General features: G+C 40.2%; 1 protein-coding gene across 1 annotated transcript in view; it reads right to left on the reverse strand.

Moving 5' to 3' along the window:
- Nucleotides 1-25,937, reverse strand: part of PDCD11 (programmed cell death 11) — an 87,552-nt gene that overhangs the window by 51,902 nt on the left and 9,713 nt on the right. The window contains exons 2-14 of the mRNA XM_077455274.1: nt 23,859-23,970; nt 20,588-20,719; nt 18,279-18,446; nt 17,970-18,131; nt 15,429-15,552; nt 13,473-13,654; nt 13,276-13,383; nt 9,165-9,371; nt 8,663-8,784; nt 7,469-7,529; nt 6,154-6,300; nt 4,240-4,491; nt 1,769-1,909 (exon numbers count right to left, since the gene is read on the reverse strand). Of these exons, the coding sequence (XP_077311400.1) occupies nt 1,769-1,909; nt 4,240-4,491; nt 6,154-6,300; nt 7,469-7,529; nt 8,663-8,784; nt 9,165-9,371; nt 13,276-13,383; nt 13,473-13,654; nt 15,429-15,552; nt 17,970-18,131; nt 18,279-18,446; nt 20,588-20,719; nt 23,859-23,951 (1,899 nt within the window). The 5' untranslated portion in view covers nt 23,952-23,970. The remainder of the gene's footprint in view (nt 1-1,768; nt 1,910-4,239; nt 4,492-6,153; nt 6,301-7,468; nt 7,530-8,662; nt 8,785-9,164; nt 9,372-13,275; nt 13,384-13,472; nt 13,655-15,428; nt 15,553-17,969; nt 18,132-18,278; nt 18,447-20,587; nt 20,720-23,858; nt 23,971-25,937) is intronic.

Raw genomic sequence — 25,937 nt, forward strand, 5'->3', positions numbered from 1 at the left:
TTTTTTTTTAGGGGAAACTCCTCTTTAAGTGAACATTCCTGCAGTACCCGTTATCTTAATTCCAGGACACAAAATATATTTATCTTTTCAGACTAGACATCAAACTGCTATAATCTGGTACTACAACTGAATGTGAGAACATTCAATTGTGTCTGGATATTTAGGAGTAATATCATCCTTAATCTCTGCCTTTAGGATAGCCCGCCAATCTACAGAAACCTCTGTCTCAGTTTTGCAAAAATACAAGGAATTAGAAAAATGCCCCCTGCTGTGAGGTCACTAGTGGCTGTATAGCACACTGAGAAGTGTAGTTTCCAATGTACAGTAAAACCTTGAATTGCGAGCATAATTTGTTCTGCAAATGTGCTTGTAATCCAACCTGGTATCCAAGCGAATTTCACCATAAGATATAATGGGAACTCAGATGATTAATTCCACAACCATTTATTCATCTAAAAAATGATTACAGAAATACAAAATACAGTGTAAAGTGTACTGTAAAAATAAAAACTAATTTAACCTGCACTTCAGGAGCTACTGAAAATTAAAAGAGGAGAGGAAGTTCACAGTGTCGCGACTTAAAAGTCGGCACGACTTTGCTAGGCAGCTGGGTAATCCATGTTGGATCCAAATCACATCAGTTAAGATAAGGATCTGACTTGGAGGCAACTTCCATTAAAGTCTATGGGCACAAGTTGTATATAAATCACCTTGAAGTAGTACAGGAACCTTTTCCAAAGTTGGAGTGACTTCAGTAGTGCTAATTAAGACCTCTCATGTCACGTGACTTTGGGTCTCACGTTGGATCTCAGGTCGGGGCTGTGCGAACCGAGCCTTATACTCAGTTTTGACGGGACGCTACTCGTATTGCAAGACATCGCTCGCTTACCAAGTTAAAATGAGACAAGATATTTTGCTAGCCTTGTAAAAACACTTGCAGACCAAGTTACACGCAATCAAAGGTTTTCCTGTACTTGTGTGTTCATTAAAAGTAGCCCAAGTGCCATTTTTAGATTTGATATTGCGCAGAGATTTTAAAACTAGAAACTAACAATTCACTACATGCCTCCCTTTAAAAAAGGAGGAGAAGTCCAGCCTTAGCTCGTTTAGCTGGGCATCTTCTATGGGTCGCAGGAGTGCAATTCATTTTGCATTCCTGTGACCCATTTCCAGCAGAGAGCGATCTGAAGTCTGTTCTCTGCTGACGTCACGGAAATCAGTCCAAATTACCAGTTTTTGGAAAGTAGATAGAAGAAAATGGAATGCCTCAAACTTTTTTTTTTTTTTTTTTTTTTTAACATCTTGTTTTTATTACATACTCTCGTCACTTTGATTGCGGTTACAATCATGATCATTGTAAAAGCATAGTTTTCAATGATAATAAATAGGTTGCATTCATGACAGCTGTGATTGGTTACAGCTAATCACACATTAAAAAAGGTGCTGCGATTGGCCCAGGTACTGTGTCAATCACAGCATCACTCTCCAGGAAACAGCTGTCATGAATGAAATTCATTCATAAATGCTTTGTTGACATTGCAGATCTTGGTACCCGGCTGCCAAGAACAATCGGCTGTGTCCGTACTGCATGCCCCCAACACAAAACAGGCTGAATCACGTACAGGATCCAGCCTGCCAATGTCGGTTGGCCGCCCACAGTAAATGTACTGTGGGCGGTCAGCAAGTGGTTAAAGGTCATGGAAAGGATAGGTATGCGTGACAAGCCCTAGACTTTAGGCAACACAACTCAGTCACTTATTTATCATACCTTTCCAGGTTCTTGTCTGTGTGAATGTGTTCTTCCCCTATTCTGATCCTGTTCTCCATTTTCATTTTCTTCAATAATCTTGAAGGACAGTAGCAACGTCTCCTTTTCATGGTTACACTCCAGCACCCTTACCTTAATCACCTACATGAATGATAACAGATATTTGAAAACTGGACAACTATTTTGTAACACCCTGCTCATATTGCTAAGCAAAAGCTAAAAAAATACAAATTATAGAAAATAAAATAAGACATTTGTGGATCTCTGTTGTGTGTTAAAACAAGCTTAAGATCTCAACAGAGTCTGATTAGCAACAGATAGCTGTAAATTCCCACAATAACACCAGCATCTTTCTCAAAAAGACACTGGCAAATATGCCTGCAATTTGTACTTGCATTTGTTCTAGCAGGAAGGCAAAACATTTACCATGTTACAGTTAACATAAAAAAAAAAAAAAAAAAAAAAAAAAAAAAAAAAAACACACACACAATTTAAATGCCATTTCAACAAAAAGAGTTTGAATGGGGCCTTTAACCCTGTCCAGACCAGCCGCCACAGTTGTACTGCGGCAAGTTGGCTCCCCTGGGCGAACCGCCATAACTCTACGTCGGCCCTTTAAGATGCTGTAGGAGGCACACACCCGCAGCGCGTGCCCGGCAGGTGCGTTGACTGCTGGGCACCCGTGATCGCTCGTGAGAGCGAGAACCGGGATCTGTGTGTGTAAACACACAAATCTCAGTTCTCTCTGGGGAGAGGAGAGAGATTGTGTGTTTATACCAATTATGAACACCGATCTCTCTCCTCCCCGCTACAGTTAGAACACAGTTAGCCCCTTTCGCGCCCCCTAGTGTTAACCCCTTCCCTGCCAGTGACATTTATACAGTAATCCGTGCATTTTTATGGCACTGATCACTGTATAATGGTCAACGGTCTCAAAATCTGTCAAAAGTGTCCAATTTGCCAGCTGCAATATCGCAGATCACCATTACGAATAAATAAAAAATATGATATATCTATAAAATAGGGGATAGATGTATGTAGAGTGTTTGTTTTTTTATAATACCTCCTATCTATATACACACACACACTATGTAGAAGAATACATATCAGCTTAAAACGGAGGGGAAAAAAATTGGGATATTTAGAATTATAGCAAAAAGTTAAAAATTTATTTTTTTATTCAAAATCACCACTCACCTTTTGTTTATAGCACAAAGAATTAAAAAAAAAATAAAAAAAAATAAAACGCAGGGGTGATAAAATACATAAAGACATAAATTTTGTTTGGGTTCAGCATTGCACGACCGCGTAATTGTCAGTTAACCACTTCAGCCCCGGAAGAATTTACCCCCTTCCTGACCAGCGCACTTTTTGCGATTCGGCACTGCATCATTTTAACTGGCAATTGCGCAGTCGTGCGATGTGGCTCCTAAACAAAATTGATGTCCCTTTTTCCCCACAAATGGAGCTTTTTGGTGGTATTTGATCACCTCTGCTTTTTTTTTTCTTACACTATAAACAAAAAAAATAGTGACAATTTTGAAAAAAAAAAAAAAAAGCATTATTTTTAACTTTTTGCTATAATAACTATCCCCAAAAAATACCCAAAACATTTTTTTTCTCAGTTTAGGCCGATACGTATTCTTTTACATTATTTTGCAGGAAATTTTTTTTTGCAGTAAGCGTTTATTGATTGGTTTGCACAAAAATTATGGCGTCTACAAAGTAGGGGATAGTTTTATGTTATTTTTATTGATATATATAATTTTTTTTATAATTTTTTTACTAGTAATGGTGGCAATCAGCGATTTTTATCGTGACTGACATTATGGTGGAGACATCGGACAATTTTGAGACCATTGACACCAATACAGCAATCAATGCTAAAAAATTGCATCGAAAAAAAAAAAAAAAAAAAAAAACTCACTGGCAGTGAAGAGGTTAACCACTAGGTGGCACTGTAGGGGTTAAGTGTGTCCTAGGGAGTGATTCTAACTGTGGGGGGCGGGGGGGCTGTGTGTTACACGTTACTGATCAGCCACAGTGTCATTAGGCAGAACCCTGTTCTTCCTCATGGTGAGACGATTGCGGGTATCCCATCCCCGTGGACATCGGGTCCACGAGACCCACGGTCACGAAGGTCACATATATATATATATATATATATATATATATATATATATATATATATATATATATATATATATATATATATATATATATATATATATATATATATATATATATATATATACACACACTTTTTTTTTTTTTTTTTTTATTGAGCGACACCAGCTTGTTTAACCACTTCAGCCTCTGAAAGTTTGGCTGATCAATGACCAGGCCATTTTTTTGCAATATCTCTATTAGGTGATAGGATGATAATACAGATGAAGATGCTGCACATGTGCCATGATAATGATTAACAGTCTATGGATTCTATGATGACGAAATCCACAACGGTATCTTACCTGTCCCTTATAAAAGGCCTCTTGTATTACTGGGATATAATGCGAACTTAACTCTCGAGCTGGTGCAAGTCCATGGACATCATTATAGAACTTAACAATGCATCCAAAATCTTTCACTGCCCAGATAAATCCATGAGTGATCATGCCAGGCTTTGCATCATGAAAACTGGCAATTATTGGCAATTTTGAATTGATCATGGTTTTCTTTCGGGTAAGAATCAGTTTTCTGGCTGATGGATCCACATTTAGAACCTAAAAATTATAATGCAAAAAATTAAAGAAACAGGTTTGTAGTACATTTTGTCCGTGTCGTTACCAACTATTTATAGGAGACCCCACCTGCAGCTCCTGACATAACAGGCAACACCTAATTTTCATCACAGGCTTAATAAAGGAAATAGTCAGAAATTAGGGACATGTTAAAAAGGTGTAGTTCAAGACTATAGATATGCTGTGGGAGACTGTCAAAAGACTGGAAACACATTACATGAGATCACTACCATCACAGGCCCTTTACAAAATTCTGTAAACACTGCTGAACGATGAAATTCAAACAGCCATCGGGCAAGTAGGGGCAAGGGTGTGCATCAAGGATTTCAATCTACACAGAATCGACTGAAAGTCAATGACATACTAGGTCGACTCTGCAGGACACAAGTTAAAAGAGAAGTGCAGGATTAAAAAAACAAAACATACTTCCCTATGTGGGTGCAGCATCAATCCGATGCTACAGCTCTCCTCCGCCATCTCCAAGACTGAGAACTGCCGTTCATTCAGTTCTCAATCGTCACAAAGAGCTGTGACTGGAAGTCACTGGCTCTCTGCTCTTCAGGTGAGCACTGCAGCGCTGGGATGTGGGGGGGGGGGCTAAAGCAGCTGGCTCAGGCTCTAAGCAGTGCGCCAAGAGGCTGAGATGGCTCTGTGACAGCCTACAGTGGGCTTTAGCTCAATGTCAACTGAACCTGGTCACAGCAGTGCAGAATAAAGTGAATTTTTGTGACCCACGTGAGAAGAATGGCCAAACAAGCTTTGGCCATACTTTTCCTTCATGGCACAGTCCAATCCCTTAAGGAGGCCACGCCCTCATTAAGGGTTCATTGCTACAGCTGTAGCTTCTGGGGCCCACTAAGTTTGACTACTGATGGCTTAGTCCTTATGGAAAAAGACACTGACATTCCCTGCCAGTGATCATATCCATGATCACTGTAACAAGCTGTTGCATTGAAGAGTGTAACAGGTTCTTTACAATGTTATTAGCAGCAGGTATTAGGAGCATTTTATCCCAATGAAAACATTCTGCTACACTGCAATTAGCACTAGCAAGCCCCAAAAAAATATTTTTTTTTGCCATTTAACCCCAAATTAACTACATTTTTCTTTCCATGTGCGATTTTAAAACAGCACAGAGGACTGAATGGGTGAACATGGCTCCAAAGCCTTGATCATAGTTAAGCGTTTTTTAACTTGTAAAATGCTCCGCTCTGAAACTCCAAAACGCCCAACAAGCAAAATCCCATTCATTTTAATGGCCCTTGTTCACATATGAGCATTTTGTCGCCTTAAGTTCAAAAAAGTAAATGAGCTTCTTTTTAGCAAATTAAAAGCGTTTTTGGCCCTATAGACTTCAATAGAAATGCCTGACTTGAGTAGAAAACACTTGTTAAACACTCAAATAGCAGCTCTCCACCTCCAATTTCACGTCCCTCTCATCCTCCTAGTGCTTTCTATTGACTAAACAAAAATGCCTGAAGCTGTAAAACGCTTGTAATACACTTTAAATAAAAACTTGTTAAAAAAAAAAATAAATAAATAAAAAAAGAAGAAGAAGCAGCAGCCAGTAATGGATAAGCTCTGGTGTGAATGGAGCCTAATTCTGTAAATGAAAACTAGCAATAGAAAGAGAAATTTCCTTACTCTGCATTTGATATTTTTCCCAGGAGTATATCTCTTCTCAGGATGGTTCAAGGTGATATCCGCCATGTGGAGATTTGGTATGAGACCACTTATGCGTTTGGTGATATTCACAATTATTCCTTCAGTTGCAATCTTTTCAACAGTTCCCTGTGCAATAATACATTGTTCATTAAGTTTTATGCAAGTATACATATCTCAAGGACTGACAAACCAGCATTAACATGCAGAAAAAAAGGATTTCTTCAGTAGCTGCCACCTCAGGGAAGCAGACTGAGTAAAAACAAGTTTAGTTTCAGGTCTAAAAACTTAATAGTAACAAATAAATGTATGCAATAATTCGATTTTTTTGCCTTAAAGTGCATCTATAGTCAAAATTTAGAATCGTAATGCTTTCCACATTAGCTTTGAATTATTTCTAACCTACTTCTATTAATCTGAACAATGTTAACGTTTGTAAGCATACTTTTTGAAGCACTGCACACATTTACTACCATTAATTAAATGACAAATTAACGGTGCCCTGTAAGTAGGCACTGCTGTGTCACACATTATATAGGGCATGCCTTCTGAACTACGGAGGAGCTGGGAAGAGGAGTATCAGAAGGAAAAGTCAGTATAGGAATCGCTGCTTGCAGGCAGCAGGGTACCATGGGATATGTAGTCCTTAGAAATCAAAAAGGAATGAAAAAAAAGGAGAAGCTAAAAAAGATGAAGGGAATCCTGAAAGTTATTTTTTCTTTAAGCGAAGGCCAACACAGGCAGCACTCACAACATGAAAAGGAGATTTTTCAAGTAAGCTTATATTGAATGGTCAATAATAACCATTGTTTGTATTGCTATTACAAGAATTATTTTAGAGAATTAAAGTGTATCTATACAGGGCAAAGTTTTCTCACCTTTTCTCGAGAATATAGAACAAGGTGGGCCTGGAAAAAGACCTTGTCTGTCAAATACATTCTTAAAAGATAACTGTGGAAGCCATTCCCCACAAAAGCAAGAAAATAGCAAAGGTCTAGTCACCAGTATTGCCTAGTAGAGGCAGACACGCACGTACACGAAAAATCGTTCTAACCCATTTTTTGAAAAACTAACACTTGGCCGTGAGAGAAAAACGATAGTGCCATCATGTAATGACCGATAAATCATTCAATGGACATAAGTAAGAAGAGTACTTCCTCATAGTAAATCATCTTAAGTATATGAAACAGTAAGCCCTTTATTTGAATTTGTTTCCTTGGTTGTGTGGTAGATATAGAATTACAAATAAAATTATACTGTAAGGATCAATGTATGGGAGCATAAGTACTGTCTTCACCTCTAGAAATTGTCCAGCCTGTATATCCTCATGCTTCCAAAGAGGTTCTTCAATGACGGTCCTGGAAATAAAAGGAATAAAATAAAAGGAAATCAAAATAAGAAGCCGAGTTCCATCAGAAAACAGTCCTTCTGGAGTCAATGAACTAACTGCTGGGTAACCGTTGTGTATTAAATCACTCAGACTTATGAGGCAAAAGCTCTGCACCCTTAAAGTGGATGTAAATCCCCACATATACCCAGTGAAGTGAACAGCCTCAGATGATAACAGAGATTATACAAATCCTCATAAGTTTTACATTTATATCTGCTGTCTTCAGATCTATATACTGTTCAGAACGTGCATGTCCTGTTATAATTTTCTCTTCCCGATTCATCTGTGGGTGAGGATTCTTGCCATACACTGCGAGACGGCTGACTGAAGGAAAGGCGCACACCCCCTCTCCATATAGGCAGAAAAAAGGAAGAAATAATGCCAAGCTGTGCTGTGAATAGACCAGCTCTCTTCTAATCTATTTATAGCACCCACCCAACACAAAATTCAGCCCGGTTTTATAACAGTTGTCGGAGAACTTAGACTTTTTCATGCTGATAACAGGAGAAAGCCATGGGACTTAGGGCTTTGAAGAGAGATAAGTAAACACTGCAGATCTATGTGCCCAGCTCAAATTTCATGAATGGTGTTTACATCCACTTTAACTCAGGCCATGTATCAGTCATTACAAGGGTGCTTCTTTTTTCTGCTAGTGTTTATTTTTTAATAAAGATTTTATTGCTATATGTAAAAACAAGGCACATTGAACAATATGCATATCACAAAACTGGATACATTAGAAAACATCTCACATCAGAAGTCATATACATTAAAAAAGCAACACTTCTGCTTGCACTTTATTATTCTGCACACCCTGACAATCTGGCAAGCTTGAGAAATGCATCTGAATGATTCAACTGAACTACAACCACCCACAGCTGACGAGAAACTACCTTGAGGGAAAGAGATTGCCATGCAGATCCAGTGGCTGCAACAGTTCTTAGCTTTTAAAGTCATAGATCAATTTAACAACCAGGCAACTAGCATTATCTGAAGAGTCACCAATATTAGCACAGGTTTAGGTATCTGTTTTTCATGGGCTGCCTTTTTAAAGAGACAGGTTCACCTATGACATCCAATGAAAAATGTGAAACAACTTACTCCTTTAAAGAAAGAAGAAGAATCTCCTCCATTGGGCTAAACCCCACCACCCGTCCAGTGTGGACAGTCCCTTCTTTATATCTGTTCAGATCATTTGACAACTTGGAAATTAGATGGTATTTCTGAAAAATAAACACATTTGAGCTTTAGGGCAAAGTGCAAACTATATCATCTCCAACCAGTGCAACGCATAGTGTTTTGGATGGAACAGAGAACATCTCTCAGGTATTTGTGGCCCTTTGTGTTCCTGCTAGGGAGATTGCCACTCAATTTTGGAAAGGGCAGGAAGTGATAGGGAAAATATTTATAGGGGACACACAAAAACACAAAAGAGACTGCAGGTGGGAACTGATTAACGTATATTCTAAAAGTCCATCATGCGTTAACCTGCTCTTCCGGAGAGTTTATCAGGTGGAATATTTATTTTTATCAGACAAACAAAAAAGGAAGAGGCTATACAAGGGTTTTCCCCCCGTTTTTCCCCCCCCCATATAAAACTTACAAGTGCAAAAGCCATTGTTTCCCCATCCAGCTCAAACATTGCTCCCGCATGCTTATACAGTGCCTTCACTGTACACTTCTCATGAACCGTGCCAATCCATTTACTGGACAGTTGCTTCATCAGCCTCCCGGGTTGCAGGAGGGTCTTGCGTAATGTCAGTCGTATGGTCTTGGAAGATTTGTCAATCCACAGGATGCAAGCTTTAACCTGGATAAGGTGGGCAGACAAATTAGAGCTATAATCTTGTTACTTCTTTAAATGCTAGAAAACATAGTGTCTTTCAATAAATCTTTACACCCCAAGTTTCCCCTTTGCAAATCAGGGGAAACGCATTAAAAAGGGGCTGTAAACCTTCAAGGTTTTTCACCTTAGTGCATTCTATGCATTAAGGTGAAAAATCTTTTGTAGTGCAGCATGCCCCCCCCCCCTCCTTACCTACCTGAACCCGATCATTCCATCAATGGGGATAAGCATAGCGGCTCCAACCACCATCTTGGATCCTCATTGGACAGATTGATATGCAGCGCAGCCATTGGCTCTCGATGCCGTCAATCAAATCCAGTGACACGGGAGCTGGGGCTGAGTCCTGCTGTCTGTGTCAATGGATGAGGCAGCAGGACTTGGGAGTGGCCCACAGGGGTGTCCACTTGGAATGCGGTCTCTGAGGGGGGCACTCAATGCGAGGGAGGAACCAGGAGCACCGCAGGACGACCCCAGAAAGGGAGGATCAGGTCCACTCCCGTGCAAGGGTTTTGCACAGAGGAGGCAAGTATAACAGGTTTGTTAAAATAAATAAATAAAAAACACCCGCACAAACACATTAACCTTTACAACCCCTTTAAAAGCATATCAAGTTAACTTGAAGTTTAACCACTTGTTTACTGGGCACTTAAACCCCCCTCAGTCCCAGACCAATTTTCAGCTTTCAGCGCTGATGCACTTTGAGTGACAATTGCGCGGGCATACAACACTGTACCCAAATGAAATTTTTATCATTTTTTTCCCACAAATAGAGCTTTCTTTTGGTGGTATTTAGTTACAGCTCGGAGTTTTATTTTTTGCTAAACAAACAAAAAAAGATGCAAAAAAAATAAAATAAAAAAATCATGTTTTAATAGTTTGTTATAAAATTTTGCAAACGGGTCATTTTTCTCCTTCATTGAAGTGCGCTGATTAGGCGGCACTGATAGGCTGCATTGGTGGGCACTGATGGGCTGCATTGGTGGGCACTGATGGGCTGCACTGGTGGGCACTGATAGGCATAGTTAAGGCGGCACTAATAGGCACAGATAAGGCGGCACCGATGGGCACAGATAAGGCGGCACTGATGGGCAAAGATGGGCACAGATAAGATGGCACGGATGGGTGGCACGGATAAGTGGCACGGATGGGTGGCACGGATGGGCACTGATAGGTACCACAGATAGATGGGACTGATGGGCACTGATAGGTGGCTCTGATAGGTGGCACTGCTGGGCACTGATGGGCGGCACTGCTGGGCACTGATGGGCGGCACTGGGGTGCAGCACCTTTGAGGCAGATTGGGTGGCACTGTGGGATGGCACTGCGGGAGGCAGGTGGGCACAGGCAGGTGGCAGGTGGTCCCTTGTATTGATGGCCGTGATCGGGACTGATGTCCCGATCACGGCCGCCGGTGATCGGCTTTTTTTTTCTCTCCTCGCGCTGTCAGCGCGAGGAGGAATAATAGCCGATTACCGGCTCCGTTCTATCACATGATCAGCTGTCATTGGCTGACAGCTGATCACGTGATAAGGGGTCGGGATCGACCCCTTACACGGATCGGTGATCAGGCGAGTCTCACGGACTCGCCGATCACAGAGCGCGCCGCGCGCGCCCCTCAGGGGGCGCGCAGGCCGCTCGTAACCAGGACGACGTCAATAGACGTAGTCCTGGAAATGTAGGTCCGCGCTAATGCCGTCATTTGGCAATAGCGCGGATCTGAAGTGGTTAAAACACATGTTGCAAATCACTTGGACATGTGTGAGCTGAAAGAATGCAAAGTGCCAATTGGCAAAGCATTTGCTTGATTTAACAGTTGCAAAACAACTTTAGGCTGCAGCCACAGTCTATCTTGAAACTGCACCAATTACTTTTAAAATGCCCTTAAAAGCATTACAAAATATGCCATAAGCATGCCAAAATGAAGGTACATGTAAAAGTTGTATTCCTTTACTGCATATGATCCATATGAATGGCACAACAGGATAGACTAATGCATTGCTACATCTTGTTTAGGAAAGAGGGCTGGGGATTAACAGAATAATCATTCAGACGGTCTGCACTAATGGGTAACTGAGCTGCTTGCAAGGAACGGATATACAGTATGTTAATCACTGTGTAATAAAGGGTTTATATTAACCACTTTGCTATAGGGTACTTTTACCCCCTTCCTGCCCAGGCCAATATTAAGCGGTCATACTTTGGAATGGCAAATTGTGCAGTCATGCAAAACTGTACCCATCATTTTTACACACAGAGCTTTGTTTCGGTTGTATTTAATCACCGAGTTTTTTTGCTAAATAAAAAAATAAATAAAAAAATAAATAAATAAAAAAAATAAAAAGAGCTTTTCTACATTTATTAGAAAAATTTGCAAATAATCTTTCATAAAATTTAGGCCAAATTGTATTCTGCTACATTTATTTGGTGAAAAATCAAAGCAGTGTATATTTAGTCTGTAGGAAAGGTATAGCGTCTACAAACTATGGTATACATCCGAAAATGTATCAATCTTGAGGTACCATCTAATTTCTTGAGGCCCAAAAATGCCAGGACAGTACAAATACCCACAAAGTGACCTTTTTGGAAAGTAGACAAAAAAAAGTAAAAAGGGTATTTAGTAAGAGGCATGGCATGCTTTTGAAGTTGACATTTTTTGTCCCTTTTTTTGGAAAATGAAGAAAAGAAAAAGAAAGAAAGAAACAGAAAGAAAAAATAAAAATAAAATGTTTTTTTCACAATATTGGTTTTACATACCGTTCACCAGTGGAGTACAGCATCATCATATAACTGGTGTGGCGGTGAACAAGGACACTAACTGGTGACAGTATTCAATATTTTTTCTTCTACATACTGTGATCAGAGCAATACAGTGTTACCATAGTAACACTGTACCACTGAGGAGTTGATCAGGATTTTTTTTTACAAACTATATACTTGTTGAGAGCAGAGATATTCGCTGCTCTGAGTAAATATATTTACTGAATGACAGTGTAGACACTATCTGTTGTAGTGATTAGCTGTAATTGGTCACAGCTAATCACATGGCACAAATGGGCTCTGATTGGTCCTACCTGTACCATGTGATCACTGTGACCAATCACAGCTAGCAACACAATTGTATACAATGAATGGCATAGAAAGAAGCCATTCATTGCTTACAACAGTCATGTGATCACTGTGATTGATCACAGCGATCACAAGACACTGGCAGCGGGTCAGCATAGTGATCAGTCATCCGCTGTGTTCAGTGGACAACCAGAACAATAGTACAGTTCGGAAAGCAGTTAAAAACGTTCAAAATAAAATTTAAATTAATGAAGTGCAACATGTCTTCCACAAAGTTGAAAAGTGAATGTGCATCGCGAGGTCAACAAACAATAAGTCTGCATATCACAGAAATAAAGCACCCTGAGCTATAAGTATTATCGGGTAAGCATAATACTTACCTGGGGATGTAGGGTGCTTCATTTCTATGATATGCAGGCTCACTGTGCACTGTGATGTCCACAAGCATTCACCTTCTGACTTTGTTGCACTATTAAATTTATGAACTTTATTTTGATTAGTTTTATTGCTTTCAAGATGAACACTTATTTTTATAGGATGGTGGTTTTATATATTTAGATTTATAAAATGTAACCATGGCCTTTTTAAAAAAGGGACATTAGATGAATCATAATGATTGTATTTATTAGTAGTATTATTATTAAGTTAAATACATTTTTTTTTACCTGCATCTTTGTACAATTTACAGAATAAGGATGGGAGCTTTTCTTCACCACATGTTTGAAATGACATCCATTTTCATGCCATAAAACACTTTTCATGTCCTCACGGCAATACCCTACAAAACTCGCTGCATACTCACCAACTGATCACTTTGGTACAAATTTGCTTTTTTAGGTTCCAAATGCAAGAAATCCACTATTCCAGTGTAGGATGACAAGAAGGATACAGTGATGTGGTCATGGAAGATCTGCAACCACAAGGGACAATTGTTACCTTTACTGTAGAAACACAAACTGTAATCTGTGACAAAGAACCAGTCAGCTCTGTGAATAATACCTTTTGAATCTGAGCTTTTACCACTAAGCCTGGTAGCAGGTTATTCATAGTCCACTTCTGTTCATCTGTAGCAATGGCTGCAGTCACATCAGACTGGCTGACAGACAGACGCAAGATTCTCCCATCATTCTTCACCTCTTCAATCACACAGTCCAGATATTGCCCCACTCTCAGTGCAGGTCCTGTAGGCATAAAAAGAGGAACTCAATTAGGAAATAATCACACATAGGCAGTATATGTGACATGCGAATACAGTGTAGTAACTAGAACAAAATAAAAATGAGTATATATATATATATATATATATATATATATATATATATATATATATATATATATATATACACACACACACACACACACACACACACACACAGATTTTTCCATTTAAGATTGCTTAGGGTTACAGCACTGGTATAGGTCAGGGGCTACCCAACCTGTTGAAGAGCAAGGGCCACTTAAGCAATTCCACCGGTCACGGGCCACAACTAGCAGAGCTGACATGGACACCAGCCCACTCTACACTATGGGCCCTCCGATCTGATCCATCCCCTTGACCCCTGGGTGGATCTCCTTCTGTTTTTTTTTTTTTTCTTTTTTAACAGATCAGATTGGATGTAAACAGACAAAATAGAAAGAGAGCGCATCGGCTCCTGGTGCAATACTGTTTATTGTTCAAGAGATAAAAAAAAAAAAAAAGTATCAAAATAACACTAGACACTCACATTCAGTACAAATAAGCGTGTCTGTGTAAAGTTGTAAACAAGAAGAAACAGGAGCAACGGTAAAGGCAATGTAAAGCACAAACAAATTTTGGTAGCATAATTATTATGGTGGAATGCATGCTCTTTTGTTAACCACTTGCCGACCAGCCGCCACACTTATACTGCGGCAGGTCGGCACTCCTTACATCGGTCCATGCATGTGAGATTGCAGGCGGAAGCACACCCGTGGGTCTGGCCAACTCAATGTCCGCCGGCTGCAATCGCTGTACACAGAGGCAGAATGGGAATCTGCCTTTGTAAACAAGGCGGATCCCCGTTCTGACAGGGGACATCTCAGAAAATCCCTGTTCCCAATCACTGGGAACAGCAGATCCATCATGTTCCAGGCCCCCCAGTTAGAACACATTTAACCACTTGATCGCCCCCTAGTATTAAGTCCTTCCCTGCCAGTGTAATTTATACAGCACTGATCAATGTGTCAAAAAGGGTAAATTAGAGTCAGATTTGTCCGCTGCAATGTCACAGTCCCACTAAAAATCGCAGCCATTACTAGTAAAAACAAATTATATCCCTAAAATGATCCCATAGTTTGTAGATGCAATAACACTTGTGCAAACCAAACAATATATGACTACCACAGAGATGATCAAATACCACCAAAAGAAAGCTCTATTTGTGGGGGGGGGGGGGGAGAACAATAATTTTGTTTGGGTACAACGTCGCACGGCTGTGCAATTGTCAGTTAAAGAGAGGCAGTGTCGTATCGCAAAAAATAGCCCAGTCATTAAGGGGCAAACCCTTCCAGGGCTGAAGTGGTTAAAAGAACATTGATTGTTATCAAACTGTTATGGGTAACGTTCTGCTCTAAAGGCTACTAAAAGAAACAGAAATAAGCCACAACACAGGCAACAAAAGACCTGCAATTGTTGTTAAGCAGACATGGTCACTTTAAAGACAACCCACATTTAAGTGAAACTGCCTTGGAGGAGTTAGAACCTCTGTCAGGTTTTTTATGTTATATGTACACCCTTGTCTGTGGAAAACTGTAGAAATGTAGGACTAATCTTGTAGCACATTTGAAGTACATAGACCAAAGAAATTACTTTATTCAAGTACAATTTAAGAAACTTCAGCAATAAATAATTTTCATCTTATTATGCAACATGTTCAAATATATGTTATAAACAATGTGATGTGATAGTTACTGACAGACTATGTAGAAAATGCCCACCTTTGCTTGTCTGGTTTAAATAAACTTCAGCCTTATGTCGAGGTAGGAAAGCTTTAGTTCCAGCAATGCCCAAATCAATGAGATAGCCATGGTCTTCCACACTAGACACAATACCGGTGAGATACTGGAGAAACAAAACAGTTCATGCTACAACAACATATGCATATTACCATAAAAACCCCCAAACATCAATTAACATCCCCCCAAACATCAATTAAGAGACAGGGCTGAGAGTTGGCCAGGAAAATGTTCCGCCCCAGGAGCCGAGGCGGTTTACCCCATGGCACAAGATGAAAAAAAAAAAAAAAAGCGGGAGACAGATGTCCATGGGAAATGATCCCCCACAGATGATCAGGGGTGACATCACCATAAGCCATCTGTGAAAAGGTGCAAACCCATTGTAACCTATAATATAGTCTTATAGACACCTATCTTGCATCTGCTTCTCAACAGTGGAAGACATCCACAAACCATGTTGAGCTATATAGATGCCACTTGTTCACATTATAAAAAGAGTGTTACCAACATTATACAATTGATCATGCTATACCAGATTATACCAATTAAGTATGGCTTTATTTTATATTGTGTAGGACACAGTACATCAAGGTTGATGTTTTATAATGTCATTAATATGGACTATTATGCTACTCTGTTACCATGTTATTATCTAGTATGAATGAAATAAAACTATTTAATACTTTTTTTTGCTTGTACCATGTTATGTTTCTACATATTTAGTTACCAACAATGAAAAATTCATAAGACATTTATTGTTCATGTTGCCCCTTTTTGGTTGTATGCTTCATTTAAAGTCCCAAACCCTCCAATATGTATTCAACTATCTAGGACCACAAACCGGTGCTAAAAAGGCCCACAATACTGTCCAAAGCTAGATGTTCTGTCTCAAAGACTGCTTCAAACACACATTGGGTGGGGCGTTTACATACCACACTCTAAATTTAATTTACCCAGAATTCTGTCCTTTCAGGAGAGGGTTATATCATTTTAATTTACAGTTTCTGCTGAAACCCAAAAGCTAGTATAAGTGTTAAAGCAATAATTATATCCTAGGGCCCTTTCACACTACCGTGACTTCAAAGTCGTGCAATTTTCAGGGAATGCCTGTGTAACACGCATCAAATTCGGACCAAAGTAGTACAGGGACTAGTACATGCACAGATATGAATGGTACTCATTGGAAATCATGGGGTACGACTTGTCATGTAACTTTACAGTTGCAGGACAAGTCGCACAAGTGTGAAAGGGGCCTTACTAGTATTGCTAGGCATCAACCACTTTTGTGACTTATTGCTTTGCCTCTATGATGAAACGTAGGCAAAATATGCCTTAGCTCATTAAAGTGGTGTTCCCCCACACACAAAAAAAAATAAAAAATAAAAAACAAAAAAACTTAAAATTCCTAAAATTTAACTCACCTCTAAATGCCTGTTGCTAGGGGGTCCCTTGTAGTCTGCCTCCTTCAGTGCCTGGGCTCCCGACGTCACTTCCCCTCGGTGCAGAAGTGCTCAGCTCCGCCTCCTCTCTCCTGTCAGCCATCTGGGACACGCGACAGGTCCCAGGTGACTGCGTAGCCAATCACAGAGTGCAGCGCTGCTCGCGCATGCGCAGTGGGTGCCCGGCTGCGAAGCCACAGCCAGGTGCCCACAGTTATAATGCCGGTGCCGCCAAGAGGAAGGGGGGGGGGGGGGGGACGAGACGAGCGGGGCTTCCTTTCCCTGCATCGCTGGACCCTGGGACAGGTAAGGGTCCGATTATTAAAAGTCAGCAGCTGCAGTATTTGTAGCTGCTGACTTATTTTTATTTTAAGGGAAACTCCTCTTTAAAGATGTTGACAGAAACATCAGTTTCACTGTACATCCAATAAATTCAGCCCATGTGTACATCTATACATTCTTCTTAATATACAATGTTTATGTAAAACAGTTTTCCCAAACAGGTCTAAACACAACTGTTATTTGAATTAAAAGGCATTATTTCTAAGTGTTAAAAAAAAAAAAAATTCATAAGCTTTAAATAAATTAAATATTAACAAGATACACACTTGATACGCCTGTGAAAAAAAAACAAAAAAAACAAACACAGAACACTTAACTGCTATAAACAAGGTGTTTTAATCAGCAGACCTACTGTAATTTCCTACCATCTCTGTACACTAACACTGTAGTGTGCAGTGTGAAAATAAATAATAATAATAATAAAAAAAAAAAAAAAAAAAAAAAAAAGTCAACCACGTGAGATTCTGCAACCACAAAATCAAGCAACAATCTTTCCACTGACAGTCACCAAGATCCCTCATACTTCACATTAAACTGAACCACTTGATCAGGTATGCATGCTTATATATACTTATAGTGAGTTGTACCAACAAGATTAACAGTTTACACATTTCTCTTACTGGACATGTATACCTAATAAAGTGACCAATGAATTTAGCTCAGATTCTGATATGGATGTTCAGGTAAAATTATATTTTTTCACCCTTTTCGCTTTTAAACACAGACCACTATGCAGACATACCATGCCTTTGTGCACAGAAGATGGAGCAAGATCCCCATGAATGAGTTTTGGGTTTAGGGACAACTTGATGCTATTGAAACCACCAGACGTGATCTCCAAATTGCTGATGGCACACCTGACTAGCATTCCTGGTGAATACAGGTTAGAAAGAGGAATCAGACCCTGTTGGGGAAAAAAAAAAAATTTGAATCATTAAGCACTATTACACGCTGCATACAAAGAACACAACATTCCATACAAAAAAGCAAAGCTATTTTGAGAACAATCTAAACTAATCAATGAACTAAGTCTGCAAAGGAGAACACTTACCTCCACAGGCTCCTCTTTTTCCACTTGTTCACTAAGCAATTTTGTGTAGGCCTCACAGATATTTGTTGCTTGGACAAAGCCTGTGAGATTATAAGGCAAGCTTATAACCAGTTCAAAATCTTTCACCTCTTTGATGCATCCAAGAAACAACATCCCAACGTGAAGGTTCTGCATGTGGAGAAAAAGACTTATTACAGGAGGTACAAAATGTGAAGTGTGTTTTTTGCAAATGTGGAAAAATATGAACATTTCTGGATCTTACAGGATTTGGCAATCAAGTATAAATAAATGGCTTCATCTAAAGCTTAAAAAAATAATAAAAATCAGTGGTTTATTAAAGAAGTAATCTTTTTTCAAACATTACAGCGTGACTAAATCTGCAATGTCATAACGGCTAGCAGAGATATTTATGGTAGACTCTGTGTGATGCCTCGACCATAACATTTCACCCTGCCTGCTAGACGTTATTTTATAACTTGTGAAAAAAAATTTTTTTTTAAAAAGCATCAAAAGGAAGTTTTTGGGTATGTGCAGCAATCAAAGTATAAATATACAGCAAAGCATTCAAATTACCAGGGACCCATTAGAATACATGACAAATATAGAGCCCCTGTTTGCCTATACCAAAATCAAAACACAATCCTGGGCCCGACTCCCACTAAGGGTGATGGGGAGAATTAATGTAGTAAAAATGATCCTACTGCCTAAGCTTCTGTACAAGCTATGGCAGTCGCCAATCTATATCCCTATGAAAATTTTCAAAGCGTACGACACTATCCTTAACACCTTCATATGGGGCCTCAGCAGACATAAACTGGCGTGGAACGTTCTTAAGAATCCAACTTCCTCAGGGGGAACTGCCCTTCCGGACATACGAGCATACTATATAGCGGCTCAAATATCCCACTTTTACCACTTACCCAAGACGGACAAATCTAGATACCTGGCCCTAACTTGCAACAAGCGGAACAATTGTGCATATTCCCCTTTACAGGTGCTACTTAGAGGTGGGGAGGGTAGGAAGGACGGTAAGGGCTGTAATCTATTACTTGCGCACCACAGACGCATATGGGAGTCTGCGCTTAAAATAACTGGTGCCGATTTTGTGCACTCTCACACACTTCTCTGGAACAATCGCCGATTGAAGGAACTAAAGACACTACCCGGTACCACCTTGTGCGCATCCAAGGGCGTGGTCTACCTACATCAGGTGATCACTCCAATGGGAGTGTGCAGCTTCCAATCACTACAGGAGGAATTTGGGCTACTACCACATATGACATTTAGATAAGCCCAGCTGCGTCACGCTCTCCTAGCCCAATTTAGAGACGGTCTCTCTAACCAACAAACCTTACACATGACTGAAGTGATAATTGGTATGGACCCCCTCTAAACTGATATCCACTCTATACACCATGTTAAGTCGATCAGTAGTCTATCTGATAATAGACACGGCTAAGCATAGATGGGAGGAGGAGATGGGCCCCATTGGGGACGAAGATTGGGAAGAGATTCTTGAAAACCTCAAAAAAGCTTCCCCGAGACTCTGACAGATTGATCCAATTATATATTATACATAGATCCTATCTCACACCTGAAAGACTTGCCAAATACCAGACCACTCGAAATCCAGTGTCCGAGAAGTACCGACTGATCCTGCTCATTTTACCATGTAATATGGACGTGCCCGGACATCCAATCCTACTGGACGCAGGTAATTCAATTCCTGAATGACTGCATGGGCTCACCCCTACAATTAGACCCCAAAACCCGTCTGCTGGGCTTACTCCCAGTCCCAGATGTATTGGCTGACAAGTTTCAAGCCATCTTCCTGTGCGAGTCATTATTTTGTGCCAGGAAAATGATAGCAAAGCTTTGGAAGGGAAGTGCCCCCCCCCCCTCAGTCCAAGCATGGATTGGGGAAATTAATGCAACACTACTGCACAAAAAGGTTATATATCAAACACAGGTGGTGCCTAGACCAATATCATAAAGGTCTAGGATAGATTGCTTGCTGCACCGGACACCTGTACGGAATAGGACTAACTACTGCCTGGTATATGGGGAGCTAATGAATAATGCTGGAGTAACCTTTGTCGGGAATAAACATAAGTCATACAAGCGGAAAAAAAAAAAAAGATGAGCAAAATTAGGGATATCAAGTAATCTAGATGTAAATTTACTTAACGTGGCCTCTGTGGTTAGATGCAAACTTTTGTAAAACTGATATTTCTCTGTTATGTAACCTGTAGTCTTTTGCACTGTATTGCAAATAAAACTTGTTTAAAAAAAAAAAAGGGATTACAAACCTTAAAATTTAGCAGCTCCACTGCTTTCACTTTTGCAAATGAGCCCTTTTCATGCTGGACTGCCTTTGAAGTTTCTTTCAGTTGTTTCTTCTTTTTCTTCTTACCAGTTTCTTCTGTTTCTTCCCGGGAGGTCTATGTAATAACAGGAAACGCATTAACAAAAAGGTAATGAAAATGGACAGTATGAACAGTGCAATGTATTTTTCAACCTATAGTGCTTCGTTTCTCAGTCTTGTGGGAAGTCAAACAACACAGTTTTGAGATCAATGCAAAAGCTTAAAAAAAATAAATAAATAAATAATAAAAAAAAAGGATATAGTTTCATAATTAGGTTGAAAAGAAAGACACAAATCAATGTAGCTCAACCAATAGATAAAAAAAAAAAAAAAAAAATTTTTTTTTAATAAACACAGCATAGAGAGAGAAAACCTCTATATACAGAACCCTATACCCAAAGTAACCCAAAGTATACCAAAGTATACCAACAAGTAATTTCCAACAAGGTGGGGGTATTTACGAAAGGCAAATCCACTTTGCACTGAAAGTGCACTTGGAAGTGCAGTCACTATAAACCTAAAGGGTAGATCTGAAACGAGGGGAAAATGCTGTTTTTTCCCCCCATGCATGTCCCCCTCGGATCTACAGCGACTTTACTTCCAAGTGCACTTGTATATTGTGACATGTCAAGAATGTATTCAAAGAAGTTGCTCAAAAAAAATCCACTTTAAAAAAAAAATAAAAAAAAATAAAAGCCCAACTGCACTGCAAGTGTAACTGCTAATTTAGGTCTAGGGAAGAGCAAAAGTACTTTTAATTACCTGATCCTATAGGAGATGGCGCTCCCCCATGCTACAGAAGTGAACTGTCCCTCAGCAACCTCACATCCAATACAGATCTAAGGATTCTGGATCAGTCTTGATGATGCCAGGACCTTGGACTGCTGGAGCTTTAAAGCCTAGCACCAATTTCCCTTTACAATAGTTAGCTTGGCTCAAACAATCTATATCCTTTACTAACAACTATGACTGCTGTCAACACTGTATAAACCATAGCATCAGAAAATTACAGTACACGTAACGGTATTACGGAGACTTCCCGCCTGCTGCCAGAACAATGTCAAGTCAGACTAAGAGCTTCTCAGCAATTCACAGGGAGCCTGTTTTTTATTATTATACAGCAACAACAGTTTGCGCAGTGCTTTACAACACGAGGGCAGACAGTACAGCTATAATACAGGAAGAATCAGAGGGCCCTGCTCATTAGAGCTTACAATTTTATCAATGAATACAAGGCTTCCTTGGATTGGCTGAGGTGGACAGACAGGCGGATGTTGTCACAATATCAACCTTGGCCATTTAGAATACGCCTTGCATTCATTGATTATTTTTTTTTATTTTTATTTTTTAATCAAAAGGAAGGCTTCCTGTGAATGGCTAGGAAGCTCTCAGACTCGATTTTGATCTCATAGCAGACGGGAGGTGATGCTACATAAAGTCTATGGAGCATTGACAGTATGTGTAACAATTAGTAAAGAAAATAGTTTGTTTGGACCAGCTTTGCCAAAACAAACTATTTAAAATTGAAAGGAAAGATGAATGTTATGGAGTTAGGCTTTAAAGAGCATTAAGCATTAAAGTGGTTGTAAACCCTTACAACACACTTTGACCTACAGGTAAGCCTAGATTAAGGCTTAGCTGTACGTCCAAGAAATATCTCCTAAACCTATACGGTTTAGGAGATATTTGCCTGAAGACAGGCACCGCTGTCTATGGGTCATGCGCCGTAGACAGCGGCGCGCAGCATTTTCAATGACGGAGCTGCCGCGTGTGTCGGCTCCCGTGCGCATGCGAGGGAGTGACGTCATCGTGGCTTCGCCGAATGACAGCGGCGGAGCTGCGAGACCCCACCGAGAAGATGGATGCACCGGACTACAGGGGACAGCGGTGACATCGCTGGCTCCTGTGTCAGGTAAGTGACACATAATGGACTACTATGCGATGCATAGTAGTCCATTATGCTTTGCCTTTGCAGGGAATGAAAGAGGAAGTAAACTCATCAGGGTTTACTTCCTCTTTAAAATGCCCTATGATGACAAAAGTGCATGAGTGTATAAACTGAACAAACTCCTACTAACTTTCCTTACATAAAAAGATTACAGGCCTCAGATAGTCTGCAACATGTCCCAGATACTGAGGTTTATTAAAGGGGTTGTAAAGCTTTGTTTTTTATTTTCTAAATTAGGTTCCTTTAAGCTAGTGCATGGTTGGTTCACTTACCTTTTCCTTGAATTTCCCTTCTAAATGTTTTTTTCCTTTGTCTGAATTTTTCACTTCCTGTTTCTCCTCAGTAAACTTCACACCATCATCTGAGAGGTGTTTAGTCAGCCAGAACAGTTTACTGAACAGCTTACTTAGGAGGAACAGGAAGTGAGAAATTCAGACAAAGAAAACAAAGAAAAACAACATTTAGAAGGGAAATCGAAGAAAAAGGTAAGTGAACCAACAATGCACTAGCTTAAAGGAACCTATTTAGAAAATAAAAAAGGAACCTTTACAACCCCTTTAACTAGAGTTCCTCCAGAGGTTGCTAGGGGTTCCCTAAACAATGAGCAATGTCTGCCTCATAGACTCCATACACACTTAAATCTTCCACAGATTTTTTGTCTCCAGGATTTACCAAAACCATATAATATGAAGGTCAAACCTTAATGCCCTGTACACACGGTCAGACTTTCCAACGGAAATTGTGCGATCGGACTGTGTTGTCGGAAATTCTGATCGTGTGTGGACTCCATCGGAATTTCGAACACACAAAGTTGGAGATCTGGATCTAAAATTTTCCGACAACAAAATCTGATCTCTTACATTCCGATCGTTTGTATTCCAATGCACAGAGCGTCATGCATGCTCAGAATAAATTATGAGATGAAAGCTATTGGCCTCTTTAAAGTCCCATTTTACATGGTTTACGTCACATCGTTCTGAACGATCTGATTTGCTGACAACTTTGTGTGACCGTATGTATGCAAGACAAAATCCGTCTGAAAAAAATAAATAAAAATCAGACGGATTTTGTCGCCGGAATGTCCGACCGTGTGTACAGGGCATTAGAGATTCAATTTGCGTGCAATCAGGCAGGCCGGTGCACTACATAGTTTTGATGTGAAAGTAGCCTTATCCCTGAACTAGATGAACACTACAGGACCTTTTCTCCAAACAATGTTTCAAGGATCACCCCCCCCCCTAATTTCAAGCATACATTGGGGACTTACAGAAAACAGGTTGTCATCTTCTCTCGGCCTCTTTTTAGCAGCAGTTTCCTCAGACTTCTTTAGAGTCCCCCCACGGGGGAAACACTCCTCCATTTCTCTTGTTTTTGTGTATCTATATGAAGAACAAGAAAATGATTGAGTGAGGCAATAAGCACTTCTTGGTTGCAGGAAAACATTCCTAAATAAAAAAAAAAGACATTAGAAATAAATTGTCTGCATTACATGCAAATGTCAGGCAGCTCATGATCAGCTTCAGACAAAAAATATCTTAAAAAAAAAATAAAAATAATAAAGGATATCAGCATGCCATATACCAGAGAAGGACTGTCAGATGAGCCCGATCTCCCAGTCCCCTGCCAAACTGTGCATTGGCACTGTGAGGGAGCTCCATCAATCTCAGCACAATGAAAGTAAAGGGAGGGGGGGTGCACCGTGCTCTCTGCTTCCCCCTACAGTCCAGTATCTGGCTGTTTGAGGAAAGGTACCAAGCTAAAACGTTTTAAAAGGCTTTGTACATGCGTCTGTGTACTGTTGCTCCTCTGAAAAGCAATCCATACTCAGATCACTTTTTAGAGGCATTTGGCAGACAGTAAAGAGGCAATATGTTGCCTCTTCACCACGTGTTTTAAGCCCGTAAATGCAGCATCACCACACCGCAAACGTGCAATGCACAGTGTTGCGGGGTAGTTGCAGGGCAGCCCCATTCACCCTGGGTATACTCACAGAAATGTAAGAAAAGAAGTCCCTGACCCTTTTTTTTTGTTTTCTAATGAGTAGGGTACCATTAAGCACCCCTATAGAGCAGACCATTTGTCTGTGTGTGAGGAACGAGTGCGATTTTGCACATGTTATTATGGGACACACAGTAACTTGAACAGGGGTGCATCAAGACTGAAAATATTTTTCAAGGGATCCCCAACTGGAAGAAGGTTGAGAAACACTGCCATATACATGGGACATTGGGGTTAATAAAAAGGGAAGTGAAGCGTTGCCTCATTTACTAAGCTCTGGAGCAACTGCACTACACAAAAGTGTACAGTCTATTTGCCTTTAGTAAGTCAGCCCTAGTGTGTCCACTACTTAAAGTGACAATAAAGCTTTAAAAGGGTAACTCCACTTTCATGGAAAAAAAATAACAATATCATATACAATTGAGAATCAAGTCCTATTGTAATTGAAAGACCAAGTTAGACTTACCGGTAACTTGTTTTCCAGAAGTCTTTCAGGACAGCACCTGAGAGATAGCGACTCCACCCTCCTCGTTAGGAAACACCTTCTTCCTCCAGACTTTAAAGGGAGGCGCCTCCCTACCACACATCAGTTGTAGAAGAGAACCTCCGGCCCCGGCTGGAACACATAAACACATACGTTAGTCACAGCGTAGCATAATATAATACCATAGGGCGGGATGCTTGCTGTCCTGAAAGACTTCTGGAAAACAAGTTACCGGTAAGTCTAACTTGGTCTTTCCCAAGGCGTCTTTCAGGACAGCACCTGAGAGGATAACAGAGACTTACCCCTTAGGGCGGGACAACAGCTTGCAGGACCTTTCTGCCAAACGCCTGATCGCTGGCAGAAGTGAGATCCAGTCTATAATGTTTCACAAATGTGTGAAAACTCGACCACGTCGCCGCCTTGCAGATCTGCTCAGGGGTGGCACCAGCTCTCTCTGCCCACGTAGACGCCAGAGCTCTGGTTGAGTGTGCACAAATTCCTGCTGGAGGAGATAACCCTGCCTGGGAATATGCCTCTGAGATAGCTAATTTCAGCCATCTAGCTAAAGTAACTTTAGAAGCCTGAAAACCCTTTTTTCTTCCTGAGAAAAGTACAAACAGTGAATCTGAACGCCTGAAGGACTCCGTCCTTTCTAAATAACTCAGCAGAGTCCTTCTGACGTCCAAAGTATGGAAAGAAGTCTCCTTATTTCCTTTGGGGTTAACACAAAACGTTGGCAGTACTATGTCCTGTATACGGTTCTGAACTGAAGCTACCTTCGGTAAGAATTTTGCATCTGTTCTAAGAATAACTCTGTCAGGAAAAATGGAAAGATATGGTTCTTTAATTGACAGAGCATTTAGC

The sequence above is a fragment of the Lithobates pipiens genome, unplaced genomic scaffold, assembly GCF_037356315.1.
Source record: "Lithobates pipiens isolate NorthernLeopardFrog02 unplaced genomic scaffold, aLitPip1_a1.2 Scaffold_25, whole genome shotgun sequence".
NCBI lineage: Eukaryota > Metazoa > Chordata > Amphibia > Anura > Ranidae > Lithobates > Lithobates pipiens.